The following is a 22537-nucleotide window of genomic DNA, read 5'->3' on the forward strand; positions in this document are numbered from 1 at the left end:
TCTCAGCACTTTGGGAGGCCAAGGCAGATGGATCACTTGAGGTCAGGAATTCAAGACCAGCCTGGCCAACATGGTAAAAAACCCCATCTCTACAAGAAATACAAAAACTTAGCCAGGTGTGGTGGCAGGCACCTGTAGGCTGAGGCAGAAGAACTGCTTGAACCTGGGAGGCGGAGGTTGCAGTGAGCCGAGATCGCACCACTGCGCTCTAGCCTGGACAACAGAGCAAGACCCTGTCTCAAAAAAAATAAATAAAAATAAATAAATAAATAAAATCATTCAGTTCCTAGAAAGGCATCACTGCAAAAGACAAACATATTCAAAAGCTAAGCAGGATTTTCCCTTTTCCAACAAAGTTCAGACCATCAAGAAAGAAAAGCAGCCTTAGCCTCAGTACTGTGTTCACAATAAGGCCCCAACTAGCAGCACACTCTGAACCACCTGAGCGCAAAGAGAGGCGACTCTGAGGCACAGCTACACCTGCAGAGCTGGCTCCCAACTGCACAGAGAGGGTTTGATTTCCGTCCCCATGTGTGACATTTACAGCCAGTGAGAGGTTTTATCAATAAAATCAAAGGCCACAGCCAAGCTATTCCAGAGCAGTGCCCGCCCCTCCCACATGACCAAACCCGGCTCCTCTCAGGGACTTTCCAGAGCTCTCAAAGGTGCAGCCAGGGACTTTCCACCCTGCATGACTGCAGGACCGCGTGGCACCCCAGCCCAGGGGCTGGCTATAGTCCCTGGCCCTCAGCCGGAGGCCCTCATAATTGTCACTGTTGCATCCCATGAGCCTGGAGATGGCAGAGACCCCAGAGGACTCAGGGTCTAGTGCAGAGCTGGGAACTATTATCCCACCTGTCCCTCAGGCACCTCTCAGTCCTCTCAAAGGGGTAGCATAGCACCCCTACTCCCTGCAGCCAGCTGGTACCCTGACCCTACCAGGGAGACCCTGACCCTGGGCCACCTCCCCAGGGAGCCGTCTCCCTTGCAGACAGCACTGGGCAATGACCAAGCTGCGCCTCTTTAGAGGAGCAGGGAGTGGGGTGTACAATGCCATGCACCACAGCCGCTCGTGCAGCAGAGCCACACAGGAGCCCAGAAAGCTTTGCATCGCACGTCGTGGCTGCAGGTCTGGCATCTCTGTCCACAGAGGTAGGAGTCTCGCTCCATGTCCAGGACACAATCCCCGGCCTAGGGAGGAAAGCACATCTCGTTCACCCCAGATATAGCTGGGATGGTTCTTCTGAAAAAACGAAACTTGGAGCCCAAAGACCACAAAGCAGAGTCTCAAAAGATCAAGGGAGGCGTGGCCAGGCTCACAGGGCAGGGAGGGGGAGAGGAGAAACCCACAGTAATGCAGGTCCAATTCCAACCCAGCTGGCAACACCCCAGGGTCCAGCTAAGCAGGAGATCCCAGACCCAGCCTGGGCAGGAAGCTCCCTTAAGTGCAGAAGGCCAGGGTTCCGAGTAAACAGCCCTCACAGCCTCACCAACCTGAGGCTGGACTGGATGGCATCAAGGTACCACCTCACTTTGAGATTCCGATCTGACTCAGTGCTCACTGAACAATGACCCCTGCCCTCCATTCTACTTCCTGTGCCTACGGATGTGATGACTCTAGGGGTATCCCCCAAGTGGAATTGCAAAGGGTCTGTCCTTTGGTAACTGGCTCATGTCGCTCAGCACACTGGCCTCAGAGTTTATCCCTGGGGAGTGTGTGTCTGAATCTCCTTCCTTTTTAAGGCTGAATCATATCCCACCGTGTTCACAGATCACACTTCCCATGTTTATCCATCATCCGTGGACACTGGGCTGCCTCTACCTTGGGGCTCTGTGGACAGTGTTACTCCAGGAATCCTGTACAAGGATCCCAGAGAGAAACCTCTTAAAGGGCACTCATTATGACAAGAAGGAAGACTGCGTAACTTGGCAAGCCGTAGCGGCTTTGACTAGCTCTCTCGGCACCTCCTGGCCTCTACACTACAGGTTAAGTTTCCAAATGCCTAAAAGGTGACATGAGAATCACACTGAAATCCCCAATGCGCCAGTGCAGGAACGCAAGCCCGCCTCGCCCAGCACACAGCTCACCCAGTACACAGGGACAAACCATGGCCAACTGAAGTGTAGGCCACTGCCTATGGTGCTGTCACCGCAAGACAAGGGTATCCATTATTTCTGCAATTTCCAGTGTTGACACAATTCAAAATAAGAAATCCTTTGTGGATACAAAAGACACAACAAAAACCCCCACCAAACTTGAAAGCTGCAGGCCCCAGTGCACAGCGATCTCCCCTTCATTCTCAGGAAATGCTACCACTTAGATAACCTTAGATAACCACGGCATTCCCAAGACTCACACAGGCACCTCCAACCCTCACAGCTACCCCACGATGGTAGGATCCTGCACTCCCATTGACAGACAAGAAACCTGAGGCACAGAGAGGGTGAGTACCTTGCCCGAGGTCACACAACCCTAGCTCCACGGTGCAGGTCTGTGCTCTGCACTACTTGTGTTTCTAAATGGACATACTCTAAGGAGCAGCTCCGTCTCTTCCTCCACAGACATTAGATAGGCTTCAGCCCCAGTGAGAACGTGCAGTGCAGGACAAGGTCCCGACCGCTGGGGGAGCGTGGGCAACTCCCGACTGCTGGGCTTCTGTCGCCGTGCCACACGCAGGCATCTTTACCTCATATTCTTTCAGGGTCCCCTTCCAGGTGCACCCATCAATGGGACAGACGGCCGGCAGGCTCTCCACCTCCCTGCGGGCAGCATTATCTGGGAAAGCCTGGGGAGAGGAACATCCCTCAGGTTAAACCTCCTCCCAGTCTCCCTGCTACAACCGAGGAACACAGGCCACGCGTCCAAACCAACCAACACTGCATCACGTCGCCTTCCCAGGCCACTCCAGGAGCAGAGGATGACTCCCTGATTCCATTTTTTTTTTAGACTCACCTTGATGTTAAAGTTTCCAGACCCTAAACTTCCCAAGTCTGCTAAGGGACAACTTCTGGCTGCCCCCTTTTTTTTTTAAGGAGGGGTCTCACTTTGCAACCCAGGTTGGAGTACAGTGGCATGATCTTGGCTCAATGTAACCTCCGTCTCCCAGACTCAAGCGATCCTCCCACTTCAGCCTCCCAAGTGGCTGGGACTATAGGTGTGCGCCACCAAGCCCAGCTAATTTTTTGTATTTCTGGTAGAGATGGGGTTTCACCATGTGGGCCAGGCTGGTCTCGAACTCCTGACCTCATGTGATCCACCCACTTCAGCCCCGCAAAGTGCTGGGATTACAGGTGTGAGACACTGAGCCCGGCCCCTGCTAAGTTTTTTGTTTTTTGTAAAGACAGGGTCTCACTATGTTGCCCAGGCTGGTCTCAAAATCAAACTCCTGGACTCAAGCAATCCCCCTGCCTGGGCCTCCCAAAATGCTGGGATTACAGGTGTAAGACACTGTGCCCAGCCCCACCCATGGTGTTAAAAGAAACTGCTGGGTGCGGTGGTTCAAGCCTGTAATCCCAGCACTTTGGGAGGCCGAGACGGGCGGATCACGAGGTCAGGAGATTGAAACCATCCTGGCTAACACGGTGAAACCCCATCTCTACTAAAAAATACAAAAAACTAGCCGGGCGAGGTGGCGGCGCCTGTAGTCCCAGCTACTCGGGAGGCTGAGGCAGGAGAATGGCGTAAACCCAGGAGGCGGAGCTTGCAGTGAGCTGAGATCCGGCCACTGCACTCCAGCCTGGGCGACAGAGCGAGACTCCGTCTCAAAAAAAAAGGAAATTAAGACATTTTCTGTTCGACATTTTTGGCTTCAAGACATTTTACTTACCGAACTGCTTTCTAAAATAGAAATGCCTTCTTCATATATGCCCTCGTGAACACAGGCAGCACAGTTCTGAGGCCCAGAGCTAGTGGGGAAAAAAGACAAAAAAAAAAAAAAAAAAATCCCACCGTGAAACTTAATGCAAAAAATAAATGAACACCATTTGCTTCAGTTCAAAAACCTACCTCCACACCGCAGTTTCTTTAAACTTTCTCATTGTTAGTGAAACTAACAGCAGGCAAATATTAATGGAACATGTTTTAAACCCCAATATTCACAGGACGATGTTCCTATCGCTCCCCGATTGTGAAGGCGGCACGCCTGAACTGCCAAGGACACTGACTGCAGTAACTCAGGTGCTGCCGGCTCTCCCCACAGGCTGAGCTGCTGCTGACGTGCAGAGGCCACGCCTCTCACACAACTCGCTGCAGGAAAGGCGGCCGTCTCAGCTGCCTAGAGCAGCCAAAAGTGAGCAGTAGGCGGCACTTTAAACCTTCCAGTACTCACGTTAAAAATAATAAAAAGGTGAAATTAACTATAACAATGTATCATATTTAACCCCATGTATCCACAATAGTATTTCAAATTGTTATTTTAAAATTATTAATTTTACATTATTTGTGGTAAACCTCCAAAATCCAGGGAGTATTGATAACTGGAACACATCTAAGCTGGACCCGGCTCTGCCGGGAGCTACCAGGCTGGGCAGCGTGGCTATAAGGCTAGCCTGGCCTGCCTGCCCCTCCTCCCAGCCTGCGGGCCCCATGCACCTGAGGATGCTGGCCAGGCAGAAGGAGCAGTACCGGTGGCCACACTGTGCCTGGAAGGGCCTGCGCAGGACGTTTCCGCAGGCGGAGCACAGGTACTTGGCTTCCAGCTTGGTCCCCAGGAGGGTCTTGGAGAAGCCAGGCTGTAGCAACTCCAAGGAGCCAGGGGGGGTCACGCTAGCTGCAGCCATGAGAGCTGTGACCCCCGCGAACGACCAAGCCCTAAGGAAGAACATGCAGCACGTTACACCTCAATTCCAGAACAGTCCTCGAGAGAAAACCAAACCGATGGTGATCAGTAGCAGGCGATGGTGAGGGGCCGGGTCCCCACTGATCTGCAGTCAAGACTCGGAGAAGCAGAATTGCAGAGCTTTGGGGAGCCTTGGAGACCCTCTAGTCCCATCTCCCGCCGCTAGTACGGAAACTCAGGCTCAGTGAGGGTGGGGACCACATGGCTGGCATCCACATACCCAACCCACAGCTCCACAGAGGCACAGACGCATGGGCTTCCTGTCATGCACAACCCCCTCCCCAGCTAGAGGAACAGGCTGCCTTCCTGTTAACATTAACGGTCAGAGGTTCTCAAGGCTCTAGGCTCTTCGGTCTCCCCCATGGTTCCCACAATAAGCATGTTTTAGAGTGGTGGATGCCTTCTGAAATATATCTTACCAAACCCACTGGGCAGGAGATGCCTGCCTGCCAGCACTCAGGCCCTACAGGCACTCAGGAGAGAGCCATGCCGCCAGACCAGCCCCTAGAGCAGGAGTGCAGCACACCTGGGGTTGGCTAGTGCATTCCCTTTAGCTACCCATGGGTTTCCCCTCACTTCAGATGGTGCACGTGGCCTTCAGAGCCCTCCATGAGCCAGCCCTGCCCTGGCCCCTTGCTGTCCACTAGAACTCAGTCAGCCCCACCAAGGCAGCCACGGCCGGCCTCAGTGCCCGCACCAAGCCCTCCTTCTGCCGCTCTAAGCACCAAGCCACCACAGATGGCCTCAGCCACTCCGTGCCGTGCCCACTTTTCCTGCCTCTCTGGGCATCGTCCAGCCAATCCCTGCACCCCACCCTTCCTTCTGGATTAACTGCGGCTCTTCCTCCCTCAGTGTCCTGGGCAGAGACTCCACCGGGCTCTGCTCTCCTTACAGAGCACCCCCAGGTGGGTTTCCCTCTCCCCTTCCCATCACGGAGCTCCTGTGGTGCAGGAATCCCAGGAAGGGGCCGGATCAGGGTTGGGCTGATGCTGAGGACAGAGGAAGGGAACAATGAGGATGCCTAGACTCATTCACTGGGCAGAATGAGCAGACAATGTGAGCAGTTACCAGGAACACCAAGCGTTTCCTGGAAGTCTCTCTCTCTCTCAATGAACTACAAATCTCACACCTGTAATCCCAGCACTTTGGGAGGCTGAGGTGGGCAGATCATGAGGTCAGGAGATTGAGACCATCCTGGCTAACACGATGAAACCCCGCCTCTATTAAAAATACAAAAATTAGCCGGGCATGGGGGCGGGCGCCTGTAGTCCCAGCTACTCGGGAGGCTGAGGCAGGAGAATGGCGTGAACCTGGGAGGCAGAGGTTGCAGTGAGCCGAGATCACGCCACTGCACTCCAGCCTGGGCGACAGAGCAAGACTCCATCTCAAAAAAAAGGGGGAGACAGGCACTCGGTCCCCGCCAACCCTGTAAGCGGTTTGGGTAAAGCTTGAGTCCAAAGACTTCAAAGCTTCTGGCTGAAGTGAAGTTTGTTCACACGTGCTGGCCCCATCAAGCACAGGGAACTTCCGGGGCACAGACGCCCAAGAGAACAAACTCGAAACACAACCGGACGGCAACCATGGAGCTACCCAAGTAGCAACAGGAAGCTGTGGATTAGAGAGGCAGACCCATGCGTCTCCACAGCCTCATACCTGGAACCAGGGAGAGGCGTGAGGACCCGAACCCCCCCCCCCTTCACAATGGCCTCCAGTGCTTTCTTGCGGTCACCATGGGGGCACGTGTCACCTGATGCTCGCCTGCCACGCTCCGCCTTCAAAAGCAGCCTGAGGGCCAGGGTTAGCTCTAAGTGTGCTCCGTCTCCGTCCAGGCCCCTGAGAGCCCAATGAAAGGGGGTGGGAACTGGGGTCATCTCTCTAGCAGGAAAGCAGTCTTGATTCAGGGAACTGGGGACAGCTAGGGAGGGACTTCCAGGGGGGGGGGGGGGCTCACTCCCAGAAGGGCGACTCCAGGCAGACCAACCTGGGAAAGAGGTGGAGGAAGGACAGCGGTATGGTGTCAGCTGAGATATCCAGCAGGCAGCCCAGGGAGGCAGGGACTGATAGGCAGGCCCCAGCCTGAGGGTGGAGGGCAGCCTCCAGAGTTCTCTCCCCAGAAGGCAAACTGGAGTGGCATTTTATTTACTTAAGGAATGACTTATCAGAACCATTCCTTTTTTTTTTGCCTTAGAGTCTCGCGCGCTGTCACCCAGGCTGGAGTGCAGTGGAGCAATCTCAGCTCATTGCAACCTCCACCTCCTGGGTTCAAGCAATTCTCATGCCTCAGTCTCCCAAGTAACTGGGACCACAGGTACATGCCACCACACCCAGCTAATTTTTTGTATTTTTCAGACGGGGTTTCACCATGTTGACCAGGATGGTCTTGAACTCCTGGCCTCATGTGATCCACCAACCTCGCCCTCCTAATGTGCTGGGATTCCAGGTAGGAGCCACTGTGAATGGTCCATTCCAACATTTAAACAACAAATGCATTTTCCATTTCTTCTCCAGGAAGGATAGTGGATGCTGACTGCTCTGCGCCTGGACAACAGCCCCAAGATGGGGGCCTCGCTGTCCTACTTGAGCCTGAGTGATGCCTCTAGGCAGGCTGTTAGCTCAGCCACAGGTCCTAACACTACATACCTGCTCTGCTGTCTTTCCAAGGCCCAAGTTGCCAAAAGGGTGTCCTGGAAGCCTTGGGTCACTTGCAACCTCAAAGCAGCAGGGACCCACCCAAAAGGCAGAGCAGCAGCAGGAAGGCTGCGGCCACAGCAGTGAGGAAAACGAAGCATCACTGTGTGCCCCTGACACAGCGGTGTGGGTCACCCAGTCCCAGTACTGCTCACCTGAACGGGGCTGACCTCTCCCAGCAGGCCCAGGACCAGCAAGTCTTGGATGGACCCAAGAGGCCAGAACACTGCTGAGGCCCTCCTCTCCTCCTCTCACCTCTGCCCCAGTTGCTGTCCCAGAAAGAGGTCTTCCCAGCTCTCAGGACCGCTCTGCCATTCACCAGGGACTCAGCCAAACCCAGGAGGCTTTCATTTTTCTTGAGAAACAGGCGTCTCACTATGTTGCCCTAGCTGGAGTACACTGACTATTCACAGGCGTGATCACTGCACACTACAGGTTGGAAGTCCTGGGCTCAAGTGATCCTCCTGTCAGTTTCCTGAGTGGCTGGGACTACAGGTGAGCGCACCTCCATGCCCAGCTATCCAGGATGCTTTCTGAGCCCATTCCTTGTCCAATCACAGGCCAATCCCACTGGCTCTGCCTCCACATTGCCAGCACTAGCCCCTTCTCTGGCCCTGACCCTGCTCTCTGCTCCTCCTTCACACCCACACCAATAGGGCACCCCTCACTGAGGGCTCCCCAGGAACATCCTGGGCACTCAGAAGGAAACCTAGCCACTGGGTTTAGGCCCATCTGGCCTTGTCCCCCACCATCCTCATGATGCCCCCAATCCCCCTGCTCTCCTCTGTTCCCTTAACGCCTTTGCCCTGTTTGGAAGAGCCCCCGGTGCTGGTCCCTATGCATCTGCACACCTGCCCCTTGGTAACCCTGAGGTGGGCCTAAGAAGCCTGCGCCCAGGACAAGGCCCAGCAGCCTTCTGAGACTTGCCTCCAGCTCCCATGTAATGTCCCCAGATCTCAAAAAGTGGAAGGACAGTTTACCTGTAAACCCCTGAAAAAGGGCCACAACCGGCCGGGCGTGGTGGCTCATGCCTGTAATCCCAGCACTTTGGGAGGCCAAAGCAGGTGGATCATGAGGTCAAGAGATCAAGACCATCCTGGCCAACATGGTGAAACCCTGTCTCTACTAAAAATACAAAAATTAGCCGGGCATTGTGGTGTGTGCCTGTAATCCCAGCTACTCTGGAGGCTCAAGCAGAAGAATTGCTGGAACCCAGGAAGCAGAGGTTGCAGTGAGCTGAGATCACACCACTTCACTCCAGCCTGGGTGATGCAGCAAGACTCCATTAAAAAAAAAAAAAAAAAAAAAAAAATTGGCCAGGCACGGTGGCTCACACCTATAATCCCAGCACTTTGGGAAGCCAAGGCGGGCGGATCACGAGGTCAGGAGTTCGAGACTAGCCTGACCAACAGGGTGAAACCCCATCTCTACTAAAAATACAAAAATTAGCCGGACGTGGTGGCCCATGCTTGTAATTCCAGCTATTCAGGAGACTGAGGCAGGAGAATCACTTGAACCCGAGAAGGAGAGGTTGCAGTGAGCCGATATCACACCACCACACTTCAACCTGGCCACTGCAGCGAGACTCGGTCTCAAAAAAAAAAAAAAAAGAAAACAAACAGTAATAAAGAAAAAGGGTCACTACCACACGGATCCCGAATGGGAGGTGCTTTTTAACTCAGAAAAACTTAGGCCCTAAGACAACCACCCTCAGCTCCTTCTGCAAACATTCCCCAAAGCTTCCTTGACCTAGCTCACCAACAGAAGCACGTTCCAAGTGTCTTCCCCCAATGGTGCGCCAACCCTGCAGACCCATGGGGCCAGCCCCTCTCATCCTCCACAGGAGAGACACGTGGACTGCCAAAACTGACGCCATGTATGGGAGAGGGGAACGCACAGGCAGCGACCTCATCCCTGAGCTGCACTCACTGGCCTGAATAGGGCTGACTCTTGAGAAACTGTGACAAGACTGACTGTCAGTCACCTCTCTGCCCCGCAAAGCCAGCAGTGGTGTGTTTTCAATCCCTGCTTCTGAATCTGTAATTTAGTGAGACCTTGCATTCATGTGGTACTTCGGAGTTCAGAAAACATGCTTATAACCTAAACTTACTCCTCCAACCACCCAACAGAGGGGATGCTGGGGCTCTGCCTGCCCAGTACTCAAGGTCCCTTGGTGGGGAGGCCACACCTGTTTCTCCCTCTTTCTCGAAGGTAGGTGCACCTGCTCCTGGGGGCAGCAGAGCTTATGCGGATGTTCCAGAGCTCACAGATGCACACCAGCCGTGGCAAACTGAGGTGGGAGCCTGCTCACCAGGACTGCACCCTCAGCAGGCGTTTATCATGACACGTGGAGACGTGCTACATACACATATATCACTAAAACCAAAGGTTCACAGAACTATACTTAGTCTTCTGAGAGGCATTCTGAGTGTTCTATTTTCTTTCTTCTGTTCTGATCAGAAGCTATTACATTGATTTCATGAGCCACTAATGGTTTATTGATTTATTTCTGTTTTTTTCTGAGACAGAGTCTCGCTCTGTTGCTCAGGCTGGAGTGCAATGGCGTGATTTAAGGTACAACTGCCACCTCCCAGGTTCAAGCGACTCTCCTGCCTCAGCCTCCTGAGTAGCTGGGACTACAGACACCTGTCACCACGCCTGGCTAATTTTTGTATTTTAGGAGACAGGGTTTCACCATGTTGGCCAGGCTGGTCTCGAACTCCTGACCTCAGACAATCCGCCCACCTTAGCCTCCCAAAGTGCTGAGATTACAGGCATGAGCCACTGTGCCCAGTTGAGCCACTAATGGTTTAAAAAGGTTTAATGGTTTTAAAAGTGGCTTCTAACCCACTTTGGACAAAGCAATTTTCTATTTTTAAATATCATTAGTTTTTAAGCCACATTTTTTTTTTCTTTTGAGACAGAGTCTCGCTCTGTCGCCCAGGCTGGAGTGCAGTGGCGTGATCTTGGCTCACTGCAACCTCCGCCTCCCAGATTCATGCCATTCTCCTGCCTCAGCCTCCTGAGTAGCTGGGACTACAGGCACCTGCCACTACATCCAGCTAATTTTTTGTATTTTTTAATAGAGACTGGGTTTCACCGTATTAGCCAGGATGATCTCGGTCTCCTGACCTCAGGTGATCCACTCGCTTCGGCCTCCCAAAGTGCTGAGATTACAGGTATGAGCCTCCATGCCCGGCTTTAAGCCACATTCTTTAGGACAAAATCCTATTTTATACTTGTTATAAGATGTTAAATAGGATATAAAATGTGAAGAACTCTATGAGTGCAGTCATGTTAGTGTAGAATGGGGCAAGGTAAAATAAAGGATCGTTTTGCTAAGGTAGACAGATTCAGTGGGCCGGGCGCGGTGGTCACGCTTATAATCCCAACACTTTGGGAGGCCGAGGTGGGTGGATCACGCAGTCAGGAGATCAAGACCACCGTGAAACCCTGTCTCTACTAAAAATACAAAAAATTAGCTGGGTGTGCTGGTGGGCGCCTGTAGTCCCAGCTACTCAGGAGGCTGAGGCAGGAGAATGGCGTGAACCCGGAAGGTGGAGCCTGCAGTGAGCTGAGATCGCGCTGCCACTGCACTCCAGCCTAGGCAACAGAGCGAGACTCCATCTCAGAAAAAAAAAGATTCAGGAGGCCGGGCGCAGTGGCTCAAGCCTTTAATCCCAGCACTTTGGGAGGCCAAGACGGGCGGATCACGAGGTCAGGAGATCGAGACCATCCTAGCGAACACGGTGAAACCCCGTCTCTACTAAAAAATACAAAAAACTAGCTGGGCGAGGTGGCGGCGCCTGTAGTCCCGGCTACTTGGGAGGCTGAGGCGGGAGAATGGCGTAAACCCGGGAGGCGGAGCTTGCAGTGAGCTGAGATCTGGCCACTGCACTCCAGCCTGGGCGACACAGCGAGACTCCGTCTCAAAAAAAAAAAAAAAAAAAAAAAGATTCCGGATGAGCCTTCTCTTTTTTCACAATGTCACTGAAGAGTGTCCTGGCCCATCTTTCAGACTTTTTTTCTTTTCATATCGACATTCCTCCCAAATGTGCTCTTGAAGGTGGAGAGACAGAGGTGTACCTTCCCTGCCTTAGGCATGCCTGTCAGACACAAAAGAACCACAAAAATGAGCCAGGCGAGGTGGCTCACACCTGTAATCCCAGCACTTTGGGAGGTGAGGCAGGCAGATAGCTTAAGCTCAGAAGTTTAAGACCAGCCTGGGGAACATGATGAAACCCTGTCTCTACCAAAAACACAAAAAAATGGCTGGGCGCGGTGGCTCATACTTGTAATCACAGCACTTTGGGAATGCGGAGGTGGGTGGATCACCTGAGGTCAGGAGTTCAGGACCAGGCTGGCTAACACGGTGAGATCCTGTCTCCACTAAAAATACAAAAAATTAGCCAGGCATGGTGGTGCAAGCCTGTAATCCCAGCTACTCCAGAGGCTGAGGCAGAAGAATCGCTTGAACTTGAGAGGCAGAGGTTGCAGTGAGCTGAGATCGTGCCACTGCACTCCAGTCTGAGCAAGAGTGATCCTCTGTCTCAAAAAAAAAAAAAAAACGAAAAAACAAATCTAAAAATACAAAAAATGAGCCAGGTGTGATGGCATGCATGTGTGGTCACAGCTACTCAGGAGGCTAAGGTGGGAGGATCACCTGAGCCTGGGAGGAGGAGGTTGCAGTGAGTTGAGATTCACAACACCGAGCATGGCCTCCATCCCCGGCAGACGCTCCTCACACACAGAGCCTCACGTGGCCATCATGACGTCCCGACACAGCTGGAAGGTCAGGGATCATTATTCCTGTTTCCAAATGAAAACACAACACCAGACAGCCAGGCCACGGCAGGCATCCTGGTCGAGGGCTCCTGAGGTCCCACTGATGCCCGCACTGCGCTCTGGGGTTCTTTGTGCTTAGCGATTCCTTAAACATTTTATTTGAATCTCATTCATAAATATATTTTAAGAACTAATGAAAAGCACCACGAAGGCTCAAAAGTGCTACACCAAGATTTTAGCACTCTGACAGTGCCCCAATTTGCTCACACGTTGGAATCCAACTTCCGCTGTGCCTAGCACGTCCCAGAATCTCCTCCGGCTTAGACTCGGAGCTCTCAGTGGCCTACACAGGAGGCAGGAGGGACTGAACTGAATACCATGGTCACCTAAACCAGACACATAGACTGAGACCTGGTGCGTGGCCAGACAGCCTGGGCTGCTCTTGCTTTCTGTACGTGTCATAAGAGATGTGAGGGGTCAGATAGGAGTGATTCCATCTGGGAACAATGTGCTGCTGGTTTTTTCAAGCTTTCAAATCAGTTTTACTTTAAAACTCCCAATTTTATCATGTAAGTCGGCTAAAAACCAAAGTGCCACCCCTGCGGTGACCCACTGAATGAGTGTGCCGGACGAATGTGCGGGGGGGACACAGACACGCGGTGACCAACTGAACGAGCGTGTGGGGAGGACTCTCACACACGCGGTGACCGACTGAAGGAGCGTGCGGGGGGGACTCACACATGCGGCAACTGACTGAACGAGTGTGCGGGGGGGCCACACACGCAGTGACTGACTGAACAAGTGTGCGGGGGGATTCACACACGCGGTGACCGACTTAACGAGCGTGTGGGGGGGACACACGCGGCAACCGACTGAACAAGTGTGCAAGGAGGACTCACACACGCAGTGACCGACTGAACGAGCGTGCGGGGGGGACACACACGCGGTGACTGACTGAACGAGCATGTGGGGAGGACTCTCACACACGCGGTGACTGACTGAACGAGCATGCGGGGAGTACACATGTGGTCTACTGAACGAGCATGCGGTGGGGACACTCATACATGTGGCGACTGAACGAGCATGTGGGGGGGCCACACGCGGTGACCGACTGAACGAGCGTGCGGGGGGGACACACACGCGGTGACCGACTGAACGAGCGTGCGGGGGTTACACATGAGGTGACCGACTGAATGAGCATGCGGGGGGGACTCACACACGCAGTGACTGACTGAACGAGCGTGCAGGGGGACTCACACGCGTGGTGACCGATTGAACGAGTGGGGGGGACACACACACGTGGCAACTGACTGAACAAGTGTGCAGGGAGGACTCACACATGCGGTGACCGACTGAATGAGTGTGCGGGGGGGCCACACACACGGTGACTGAACGAGTGTGCGGGGGAGGGACACACACGAGGCGACTGCCTGAACGAGTGTGCAGGGAGGACTCTCTCACACGTGGTGACCGACTGAATGAGTGTGCAGGGGGGACTCTCACATAGGCGGTGACCAACTGAACAAGTGTGCGGGGGGGCGGACTTTCACACATGCAGGGACCGACTGACATGGTAGCTTGCACCTGTAATCCCAGCTACTTGGGAGGCGAAGGTTGGAGGATCACTTGAGGCCAGGAGTTCGAGACCAGCCTGGGAAACATAACAAGACCTCAGGTATAAAAATAAAATAACAAAAAAGTTAAAATTACAAAGAAATGTCAAGAACAGGTTTTAAGGTCAGGCGTGGTAGCTCATACCTGTAATCCCAGCACTTTGGGAGTGCAGAGGAGGGTGGATCACCTGAGGTCAGGAGTTCGAGACCAACCTGAACAAAGTGGAGAAACCCTGTCTCTACTAAAAACACAAAAATTAGCCAGGCATGGTGGGTGCCTATAATTCCACCTACTTGGGAGCCTGAGGCAGAAGAATCGTTTGAACCTGGGAGGCAGAGGTTGCAGTGAGCCAGAGATCACGCCACTGCACTCCAGCCTGGGCAACAAGAGCGAAACTCTGTCTCAAAAAAGAAAAAAAAAAGGCCGGGCGCAGTGGCTCACACCAGGTGACAGAGCGAGACTCCATCTCAAACAAACAAACAAACAAAAAAAGAAAAAAAAAAACACGTTTTAATATAAAAAGGCCCCTCCGCGGTGGCTCATGTCTGTAATCACAGCACTCTGGGAGGCCGAGGTGGGCAGATCACGAGGTCAGGAGATCAAGACCATCCTAACACCGTGAAGCCCCGTCTCCACTAAAAAAACAAAACATTAGCCGGGCGTGGTGGCGGGCGCCTATAGTTCCAGCTACTCGGGAGGCTGAGGCAGGAGAAGAGCGTGAACCCAGGAGGCAAAGGCTGCAGTGAGCCGAGATCGCGCCACTGCACTCCAGCGTGGGGACAGAGCAAGACTCCCCTCCACAGGAGAGTGGGGGGCATCTGGCACCCTTGTTGCTAATGGGGCTGAGCTGTGTGTTCCCTTCACAACGGGGCACCCTCACAAGAAATCACAGAGGCCTTCACTAAGCTGGAGTCATCAGGCAGCTGACACCTGACATCCTGATTCTGGTGTGTGAACATGGTTTGGTGGCATCGGTGACTCTCAAAAGGACAAGCTGTATTATTACACAAGTCAAACGCCGCCCAAACCATGACACCAAATCAGATATGGGTGCAACCTGGCCGCCGCAGGGGTCATCTCGTCACTGCAAACGCTTACGTTCAACCCAGATCTTACCCTCTCACAGGCAGACTCCAAGATGCCCCAAATGCTGGAGATTCAAACTTCCTCGATTCACGTCTCCACCCACAGTGCACGACTGCTTCATACAATACTGAACTTCACATAAGAGCTCACTGGGTGGCAGCCGATTCTAACCCACTTCTATAAAAGCCCATGTGAACATTGATCTGGAACACTGATCTGCATGCAGCCATGAATACGAGGCCCTCCAAATATTCGAAGTTCACTTTAAAATTATAATTTCATGGCCAGGTGCGGTGGCTCTTGCCTGTAATCCCTACACTTTGGGAGGCCGAGGAGGGTGGATCACCTCACGTCAAGAGTTTGAAACCAGCCTGGCCAACATGATGAAACCTAATCTCTATCAAAAATACAAAAATTAGCTGGGCGTGGTGGCGGGCACCTGTAATCCCACCTACTCGGGAGGCTGAGGCAGGAGAATCACTTGAATCCACAAAGCAGAGGCTGCAGTGAGCCGAGATCGCACCTCTGCACTCCAGCCTGGGCAACAAGACCAAAACTGTCTCAATAAATAAATAAATAAAATTACAATTTTATATGTAACCCCATCTTTTTCAGGCTCAACATAATACCAAATAGAAACTCGGTAACAGCCTAAACTCCTAACAATTGTTTATACGAAAGTATCAGAAGCAAGCGTTGCAGGAGAGGAGCTCTTGAATCTTACAAGTGTTCACACATTAATACATTTAGTTTCTCGTATTAAAAACTAGAGCTGTTAACACGGAGAGAGATTGAGTTACAGTGCAGTAATTCCGTCCCTTCAAAATCATGTGAGCAGGGTCCGTTCTCAGTCCTAGTTTCCCTTCACTTGACCCAGACAAAACTCCCTCCTCCTCCGAGCCCCGTCTTCACTGGCTGCCAGACACCCTGCCTGCTGTCTGCCCTACACCGAGTGTGCGTCTGGTGCTCTTCTGCACTAACTGTCAGCCCTCAGGGCCTCAAAATGCCAACTCCAAAATACCCAGCTCTGGCCCTGACCGTTCCCCTGACCCCAGGCTGCACATCTGGCCGCCTCCCGAGAGGCCATGGGCGCTGTGACTCCTTCATCTCGGCCTAGGAAGCACCAGCCTTCAGCTGCTCAGGCCAGATTCTTGCAGACATTCCAACCCTTTTTTCTCCGCTCTACCTTCCACAAACATCCCCTGCCAATCCCAGGACCAGGCCCAGGCCCTGGGCCCGGCCCTAGCTCCTTGCTACCCACGACCCTCCCTCCCAGCAGCCAGAGGGACTTTTTCACCCAGGCTCAGCCGGGGTCTCCCCAGCCACTCAGCAGGAAAGCAGCAGAGTCGGCTCCGCCCCCAGCCTCACCGGTCTTCCCCGAACCCCGGCTGGGGGCGCGAGCAGCCTCAGGGGTCGGAGGCGCCCCTGACCCGCCCGGGCACGCAGTCGGGTGGGGGTGCGGGGATTCGGGGACACGAGGGGCCCACACCTGAGCGTGGAGGAGGCGACAGGGCGCGGGGGAGCGGCGGACCTGGGGCGAGGCAGGGCCGGGTGGGCCGCCCACGGGCCTCAGTGGGGGCTGGGAGCCGCGACCCCGCGCGAGACCCGGGACTGTGCCCCGACGCTGCTCCGAGGACAGCCGCGCGCGTTCCCGAACTTTCCCGCGCCAGCCCCGCTCCGACTTGGTTTCCGGCCCAGCCGCTCAGAGAAATCCCCTCGGACTGGCCCCGCCCCCTCCCGCGGCCTCTCCCGCCCCCGCTCCCGCTCCGGCTCCGGCCGGGAGTCTCCCTGAGAGGTGCCCACGCCTGCGCCCGATCCCGCAACCGACCCCGCGCCCGCGCCCGCGCCCGCGCCCGACCTCGTCCCCGACCCCGCAATCGCCTCACCCAACGGTCGCGGCGCGCCCGGAACTAAGGGCCCGCCCAGCCACCGCCCCCAACGCCGCCGCCACCGCCGCTCCGCCGAGGGGGGCCTGACGGACGGACACGGAAGCCAACCAGCGAGCCCCAGGAAGCTGTAGCGAGCGCCATTGGCCAGGTCCGCCTGAGCGTGCCTGACGGACTAATGCGGGGGCCAACCAGCGAGCCCGCCGGGCCGCAGCGGGCGCCGATTGGTCGGCGCTGAGACGGCGTGGGTACCTAAGTCGCCCTCTGCTTCCTTGCAGAGCGCGCCGGAGCGCTGGTTCGGGCGCCGGTTCGGGCGCTGGTTCGGGGAGCTGTTGTAGAGCTGCGCCGTGGGGTCCTTGTTAATTGGGTCCCTTTCCCAGGTGCGGCGAGACAGTGAGGTTCTTGCTTCCCCTCCCGTGGGCCCCGTGCGGACACCCCTGCCGCACACCCGAGAGGTGAGCCGGGAGCCCAGGCCGGGCGGCACCGGTTCCCACGAGGCGCGCGTCGCGGGACGCGGGGCCCTGGCGGGGCGGCCTCGACCTGCCGGACACCTGCGGGTCCCTCTGCCTACCCTGGTGCCGGGCTTAGAGCGGGGCCTCAATTTGGGTTACATTTATGAAAAACAGGACCAAAAGAATACTGCACGCTTAAGTAAGGTATTAAGGATATGAGTCTCCTTTTGGGTTGAGGTAATGCTCCGGAACCAGACAGTGGTGACGGCCGCCCAACATGGCCGGTGTGCTAATCCACTGGGTTGTGCACTGTATTATTATTTTTTTGAGACGGAGTTTCGCTCTGTCGCCCAGGCAGGAGTGCAGTGGAGTGCTCTCGACCCACTGCAACCTCCGCCTCCCAGGTTCAAGCGATTCTCCTGTCTCAGCCTCCCATGTAGCCGGGATAACAGGCGCCCGCCACCAAGCCTGGCTAATTTTTGTATTTTTGGTAGAGACGAGGTTTCACCATGTTGGCCAGGCGGGTCTTGAACTCCTGACCTCAAGTGAAAACACAACCTATGACCTCCAGACACTCAAACGAAAACAGTGGCCTTGGCGGCCAAAACGGGCTGCCCTAGGAGTCCTGTGTCCTGCATGGGGGAGGCGGCACCGTCATCTGCTCAGGAGAACGGGAGCTGCAGCAGGTTCTCTCTGGCGGTACACACCACCTCCTCTCCAGCCAGCTTTTGGTGAAATGGAGACGTTTCTCCCCGCTTTGCAGAGAAGGAAACGTTCGCAGAGGTAAGTCTACTCCAAGCATTCACACCCTGAGACCACGGGACTGCTCAAAGATGGAATACACTGCAAAACAGGGCAGGCTCTCAAGTTACATAATTTACGCAGGCCACGCTGTGTCCCCAGGCACCAATGCCACATTTCATACATGTTACTTGGTTTGCAGTTGGAATTCCCCTCCCCTAAACCCACATTCCTGGGACTGCAAGGCCTTCAGATGGAACTCAGGAAGCCATTGGAGTCCATCAACGTCATCGCCCCTGAGTTTGCTGCAGGCAGCCATGGAAACCTTCCAAGTCCGCACCTGCAGGCTCAGTGAGGTTGCATTCAAGCCCAGTAACTGAGCTCTGAGATGTGAGGAGGCTTCTCCTCCTGGCTGCACCTGGGAGGCTCAAAGCTGTCCTGAGACTGCAGCAGCCAAATCAGAATGAAAAAGGGTTCATGCGGTGGCTCATGCCTATAATCCCAGCACTTTGGGAGGCTGAGGTGGGAGCACTGCTTGAGCCCATGAGTTCGAAACCAGCATGGGCAGCATGGCGGAACCCCATCTCTACCAGTAAAAGGAAAAAAAAATTAGCTGGTTGTGGTGCTGCACACCTGTAGTCCCAACTACTTGGAAGGCCGTGACAGGAAGATGACAGAAGCCCAGGAGGTGGAGGTTGCAGTGAGCTGTGGTTGCACCACTGCACTCCAGCCTGCGCGATAGAGTGAGACCCTGTATTTTTTTTTTTTTTTTTTTGAGACGGTGTCTTGCTCTGTCCCCAGGTTGGAGTGCAGTGGCGCAATCTCGCTCACTGCGACCTCTTCCTCCCGGGTTCAAGCAATTCTCCTGCCTAAGCAAGCCTCCAGAGTAGCTGGGACTACAGGCGCACACCGCCACGCCCGGCTAATTTTTTTTGTGTTTTAGCAGAGACAGGGTTTCACCGTGGTGCCCAGGCTGGTCTCGAACTGAGCTCAGGCAATCTGCCTGCCTCAGCCTCCCAAAGTGCTAGGATTACAGGCCTCAGCCGCCACGCCTGGCCGACCCTGTCTCTTTTAAAAAAGAAAAAACAGGGCCGGGCGCGGTGGCTCAAGCCTGTAATCCCAGCACTTTGGGAGGCCGAGACGGGCGGATCACGAGGTCAGGAGATCGAGACCATCCTGGCTAACACGGTGAAACCCCATCTCTACTAAAAATACAAAAAAACTAGCTGGGCGAGGTGGCGGGCGCCTGTAGTCCCAGCTACTCCGGAGGCTGAGGCAGGAGAATGGCGTGGACCCGGGAGGCAGAGCTTGCAGTGAGCTGAGATCCGGCCACTGCACTCCAGCCTGGGCCACAGAGCGAGACTCCGTCTCAAAAAAAAAAAAAAAAGAAAAAACAGGCACAGCGGCTCACGCTTAATCCTAGCACTTTGGGAGGCCAAGGCAAGCAGATCGCCTGAGGTCAGGAGTTTGAGATCAGCCCGGCCAACATGGTGAAACCCTGTCTCTACTAAAAAAAATACAAAAAAGGCACGGCACAGTGGCTCATTTTTGTAATCCCAGCACTTTGGGAGGCTGAGGCAGATGGATCACCAGAGGTCAGGGGTTCAAGGCCAGCATGAACATTGTGAAACTCCCGTCTCTACTAAAAAAAATTTAAAAGGGGGCCAGGCATGGTGGCTCACGCTTGTAATCCTAGCACTTGGGAGGCCGAGGCGGGCGGATTAAGAGGTCAGGAGTTCGAGACCAGCCTGGCCAACACAGTGAAACCCCATCTCTACTAAAAATACAAAAATTAGCTGGGCGTGGTGGCACTTGCCTATAATCCCAGCTACTCAGGAGGCTGAGGCAAGAGAATCGTTTGAACCCGGGAGGCAGAGGTTGTAGTGAGCTGAGATCGTGCCATTGCACTCCAGCCTGGGTGACAGAGCTAGACTCCATCTCAAAAAAAAAAAAAAAAAAATACAGAAAAGGCCCAGCACAGTGGCTCATGTTTGTAATCCCAGCACTTTGGGAGGCTGAGGCAGGTGGATCACCTGAGGTCAAGGGTTCAAGACCAGCCTGGCCAACATGGTGAAACCCCGTCTCTACTAAAAATACAAAACTTAGCTGGGCATGGTGGTGGGCGCCTGTAATCCCAACTACTCAGGAGGCTGAGGCAGGAAAATCGCTTGAACCTGGGAGGCAGAGGTTGCAGGGAGCCAAGATCGCGCCACTACACTCCACCCTGGGTGACAGAGCAAGACTCCATCTGAAAGAAAAAAGGAGTTCATCTGTTTTGGGGAGGGGTTCACCTGTTTTAGGACACTCTACTTCCTTCAGGATAATGGGAAAGTCATTCTAACAGCTTTCAGACAGTGGCCTCCAACTTGGGGTGACACACCTCACTGGTCCTGGATGATGACAGTGTTGAAGGGCTGAGTCTGAGACCACCTCAGCCCCACCCCAAGTCCAGAAAAGGTTTTCCAAGCTTGGCAAATGACCACAGCCCTCAAGAGCTGGCAGTGACCAGGATGACTGTGCCGCCCAGTCTCAGAGGACTTGTCCCAGTGCTGCTCTCATGAAAATGCCTTTGTTGAGCCGGGCGCAGTGGCTCAAGCCTGTAGTCCCAGCACTTTGGGAGGCCGAGACAGGCGGATCACGAGGTCAGGAGATCGAGACCATCCTGGCTAACACGGTGAAACCCCGTCTCTACTAAAAAATACAAAAACCTAGCCGGGCGAGGTGGCGGGTGCCTGTAGTCCCAGCTACTCGGGAGGCTGAGGCAGGAGAATGGCGTAAACCCGGGAGGCGGAGCTTGCAGTGAGCTGAGATCTGGCCACTGCACTCCAGCCTGGGCGACAGAGCGAAACTCCGTCTCATGAAAAAAAAAAAAAAAAAAAAAAGCCTTTGTTTATTTTAGATTGCTCTGTTTCCAGAAGATTGGCACACACACTTAAAAAAACCAAAAACAAACAAACAAAAAAACTGGCTGGGTGTGGTGGCTCACACCTGTAATCCCAGCACTTTGGGAGACTGAGGAGGGCAGATCACCTGAGGTCAGGAGTTCAACACCAACCTGGCCAACATGGTGAAACCCTATCTCGACTAAAATACAAAAACTATCTGGGCATGGTGGCACGCCTGTAATCCCAGCTACTTGGGAGGCTGAGGCAGGAGAATTGCTTGAACCTGGGAGGTGGAGGTTGCAGTGAGCCAGGAGTGTGCCACTACACTCCAGTCTGGGCAATACAGCAAGACTTTGTCTCAAAAATAATAATAATAATAATATTGATTGTGATGACAGGCCTGCAAGGCATAGGAAGTTGATACCAGCCTGACTGAGAGGCGGAGGTACACTGATTGGGAAGTGCCTCCCCACCCCCCACCAGCTTGGAAGCTGTGACACCTTGGCCTGGGGACTCACCTCATTTGCTGGCTGGAAAGGGGTGACTCACTCTGGCCATGGCGCAGCTCAGGGGATTCCCGCGTGGGCTCCTTCCTGCGGAAAAGAAAGCAAAAGTCAGCCACCCAGGCCTCCAGCAGGGGCAGGGGGTGGAGATGCCCCTGGGCAGTCTCAGGAGAGGCCCCAGCGTCCTCCCACTGCCTGAGGGCTGAGGTTGCAGGAGCAAGAAGGAGGGCAGCAGTTGGAACCTGGAGATGGACACATACAGCTGCTATCCTGGTCTCCGTGTCCTGACTGGAGGGTACCAGTGTCCCTGGAGGGGCGGCCTGACCATGGACCAGAGCAGATGCTGCTGTGGACGCCAGGCACTCACTGACCTGGCCAGGGAGGACCCCACAGCTGCCCACTGGGCCTGCAGAGCACGGGGGGTAAGGGGCCACCGTGCCACTGGCGTCTGCCCTCTGTGCCCAGCAGGGCTCTGTGGATGCTTCTGAAAGCCAGTGGCTGCGTCTGCCCTCTGCACCCAGCAGGGCTCTGTGGATGCGTCTGAATGCCAGCAGCTGCCTGGCTTCCCTTGGGCGTGGTTGGCGCCCTCGAAGGCTCACACCTCATGTCCTTTTACTCAGGTCTTGCGACGACAGAGCCCAGCTTGCAGACAGAGCCAGGAGGCAGAATGTCCGAGCTGGGCCCCCTACAAGACCGTGAACAAGGGACACCCTTGTGTGCCTGGTGATGTCCCCAGGGGAAGTGCCCACCTCAAATAGCCGCAGTCCACTTGCTCACACCGAGAGCTTGCCTCTTTTTTTCAGACGTTTGCAGGTCAGCCTTGTGCGGCAGCCTCTGAGGGAAGCTGGTTTCACTCTCACTCTGTAGTCACCTGACAGGAGTGTTTCCAGGAAGGCAGCTGCAGTTCTGGGCTAGAGTCCCCTGCACCAGCGCCAGCCCTAACCCTGGCCTCACCCCCTCAGGCCAGTGCACAGGGCACAGAGGCTCCCTCCTCATCAGCTCCGCAGGGGGCCTCCCCCAGGGCAACCCTTGATAAAAGGAAAAAGGCCTGGGGAGGGG

At 54.6% G+C, this 22537-nt stretch overlaps 1 protein-coding gene across 9 annotated transcripts in view; it reads right to left on the reverse strand.

The window, feature by feature from the left end:
- TRAF2 (TNF receptor associated factor 2) overlaps positions 1–22367 on the reverse strand; it is a 46330-nt gene extending 23963 nt beyond the window's left edge. The window contains exons 1-5 of one of the 9 annotated variants that reach the window (XM_023227567.3): positions 22228–22367; positions 21494–21568; positions 4592–4810; positions 3828–3906; positions 2688–2786 (exon numbers count right to left, since the gene is read on the reverse strand). In XM_023227567.3, the coding sequence (XP_023083335.1) occupies positions 2688–2786; positions 3828–3906; positions 4592–4810; positions 21494–21498 (402 nt within the window). In that variant the 5' untranslated portion in view covers positions 21499–21568; positions 22228–22367. Of the gene's footprint in view, positions 1–2687; positions 2787–3827; positions 3907–4006; positions 4185–4591; positions 4811–16542; positions 16784–16897; positions 17007–17149; positions 18629–21493; positions 21581–22227 lie in introns of those variants that run through there. The other 8 variants (XM_023227571.3, XM_031933993.1, XM_023227570.3 and 5 more) reach the window with 8 other exon arrangements.
- Between the last annotated feature and the right edge of the window lie 170 nt (positions 22368–22537).

This window comes from Piliocolobus tephrosceles, chromosome 14 (assembly GCF_002776525.5).
Source record: "Piliocolobus tephrosceles isolate RC106 chromosome 14, ASM277652v3, whole genome shotgun sequence".
NCBI lineage: Eukaryota > Metazoa > Chordata > Mammalia > Primates > Cercopithecidae > Piliocolobus > Piliocolobus tephrosceles.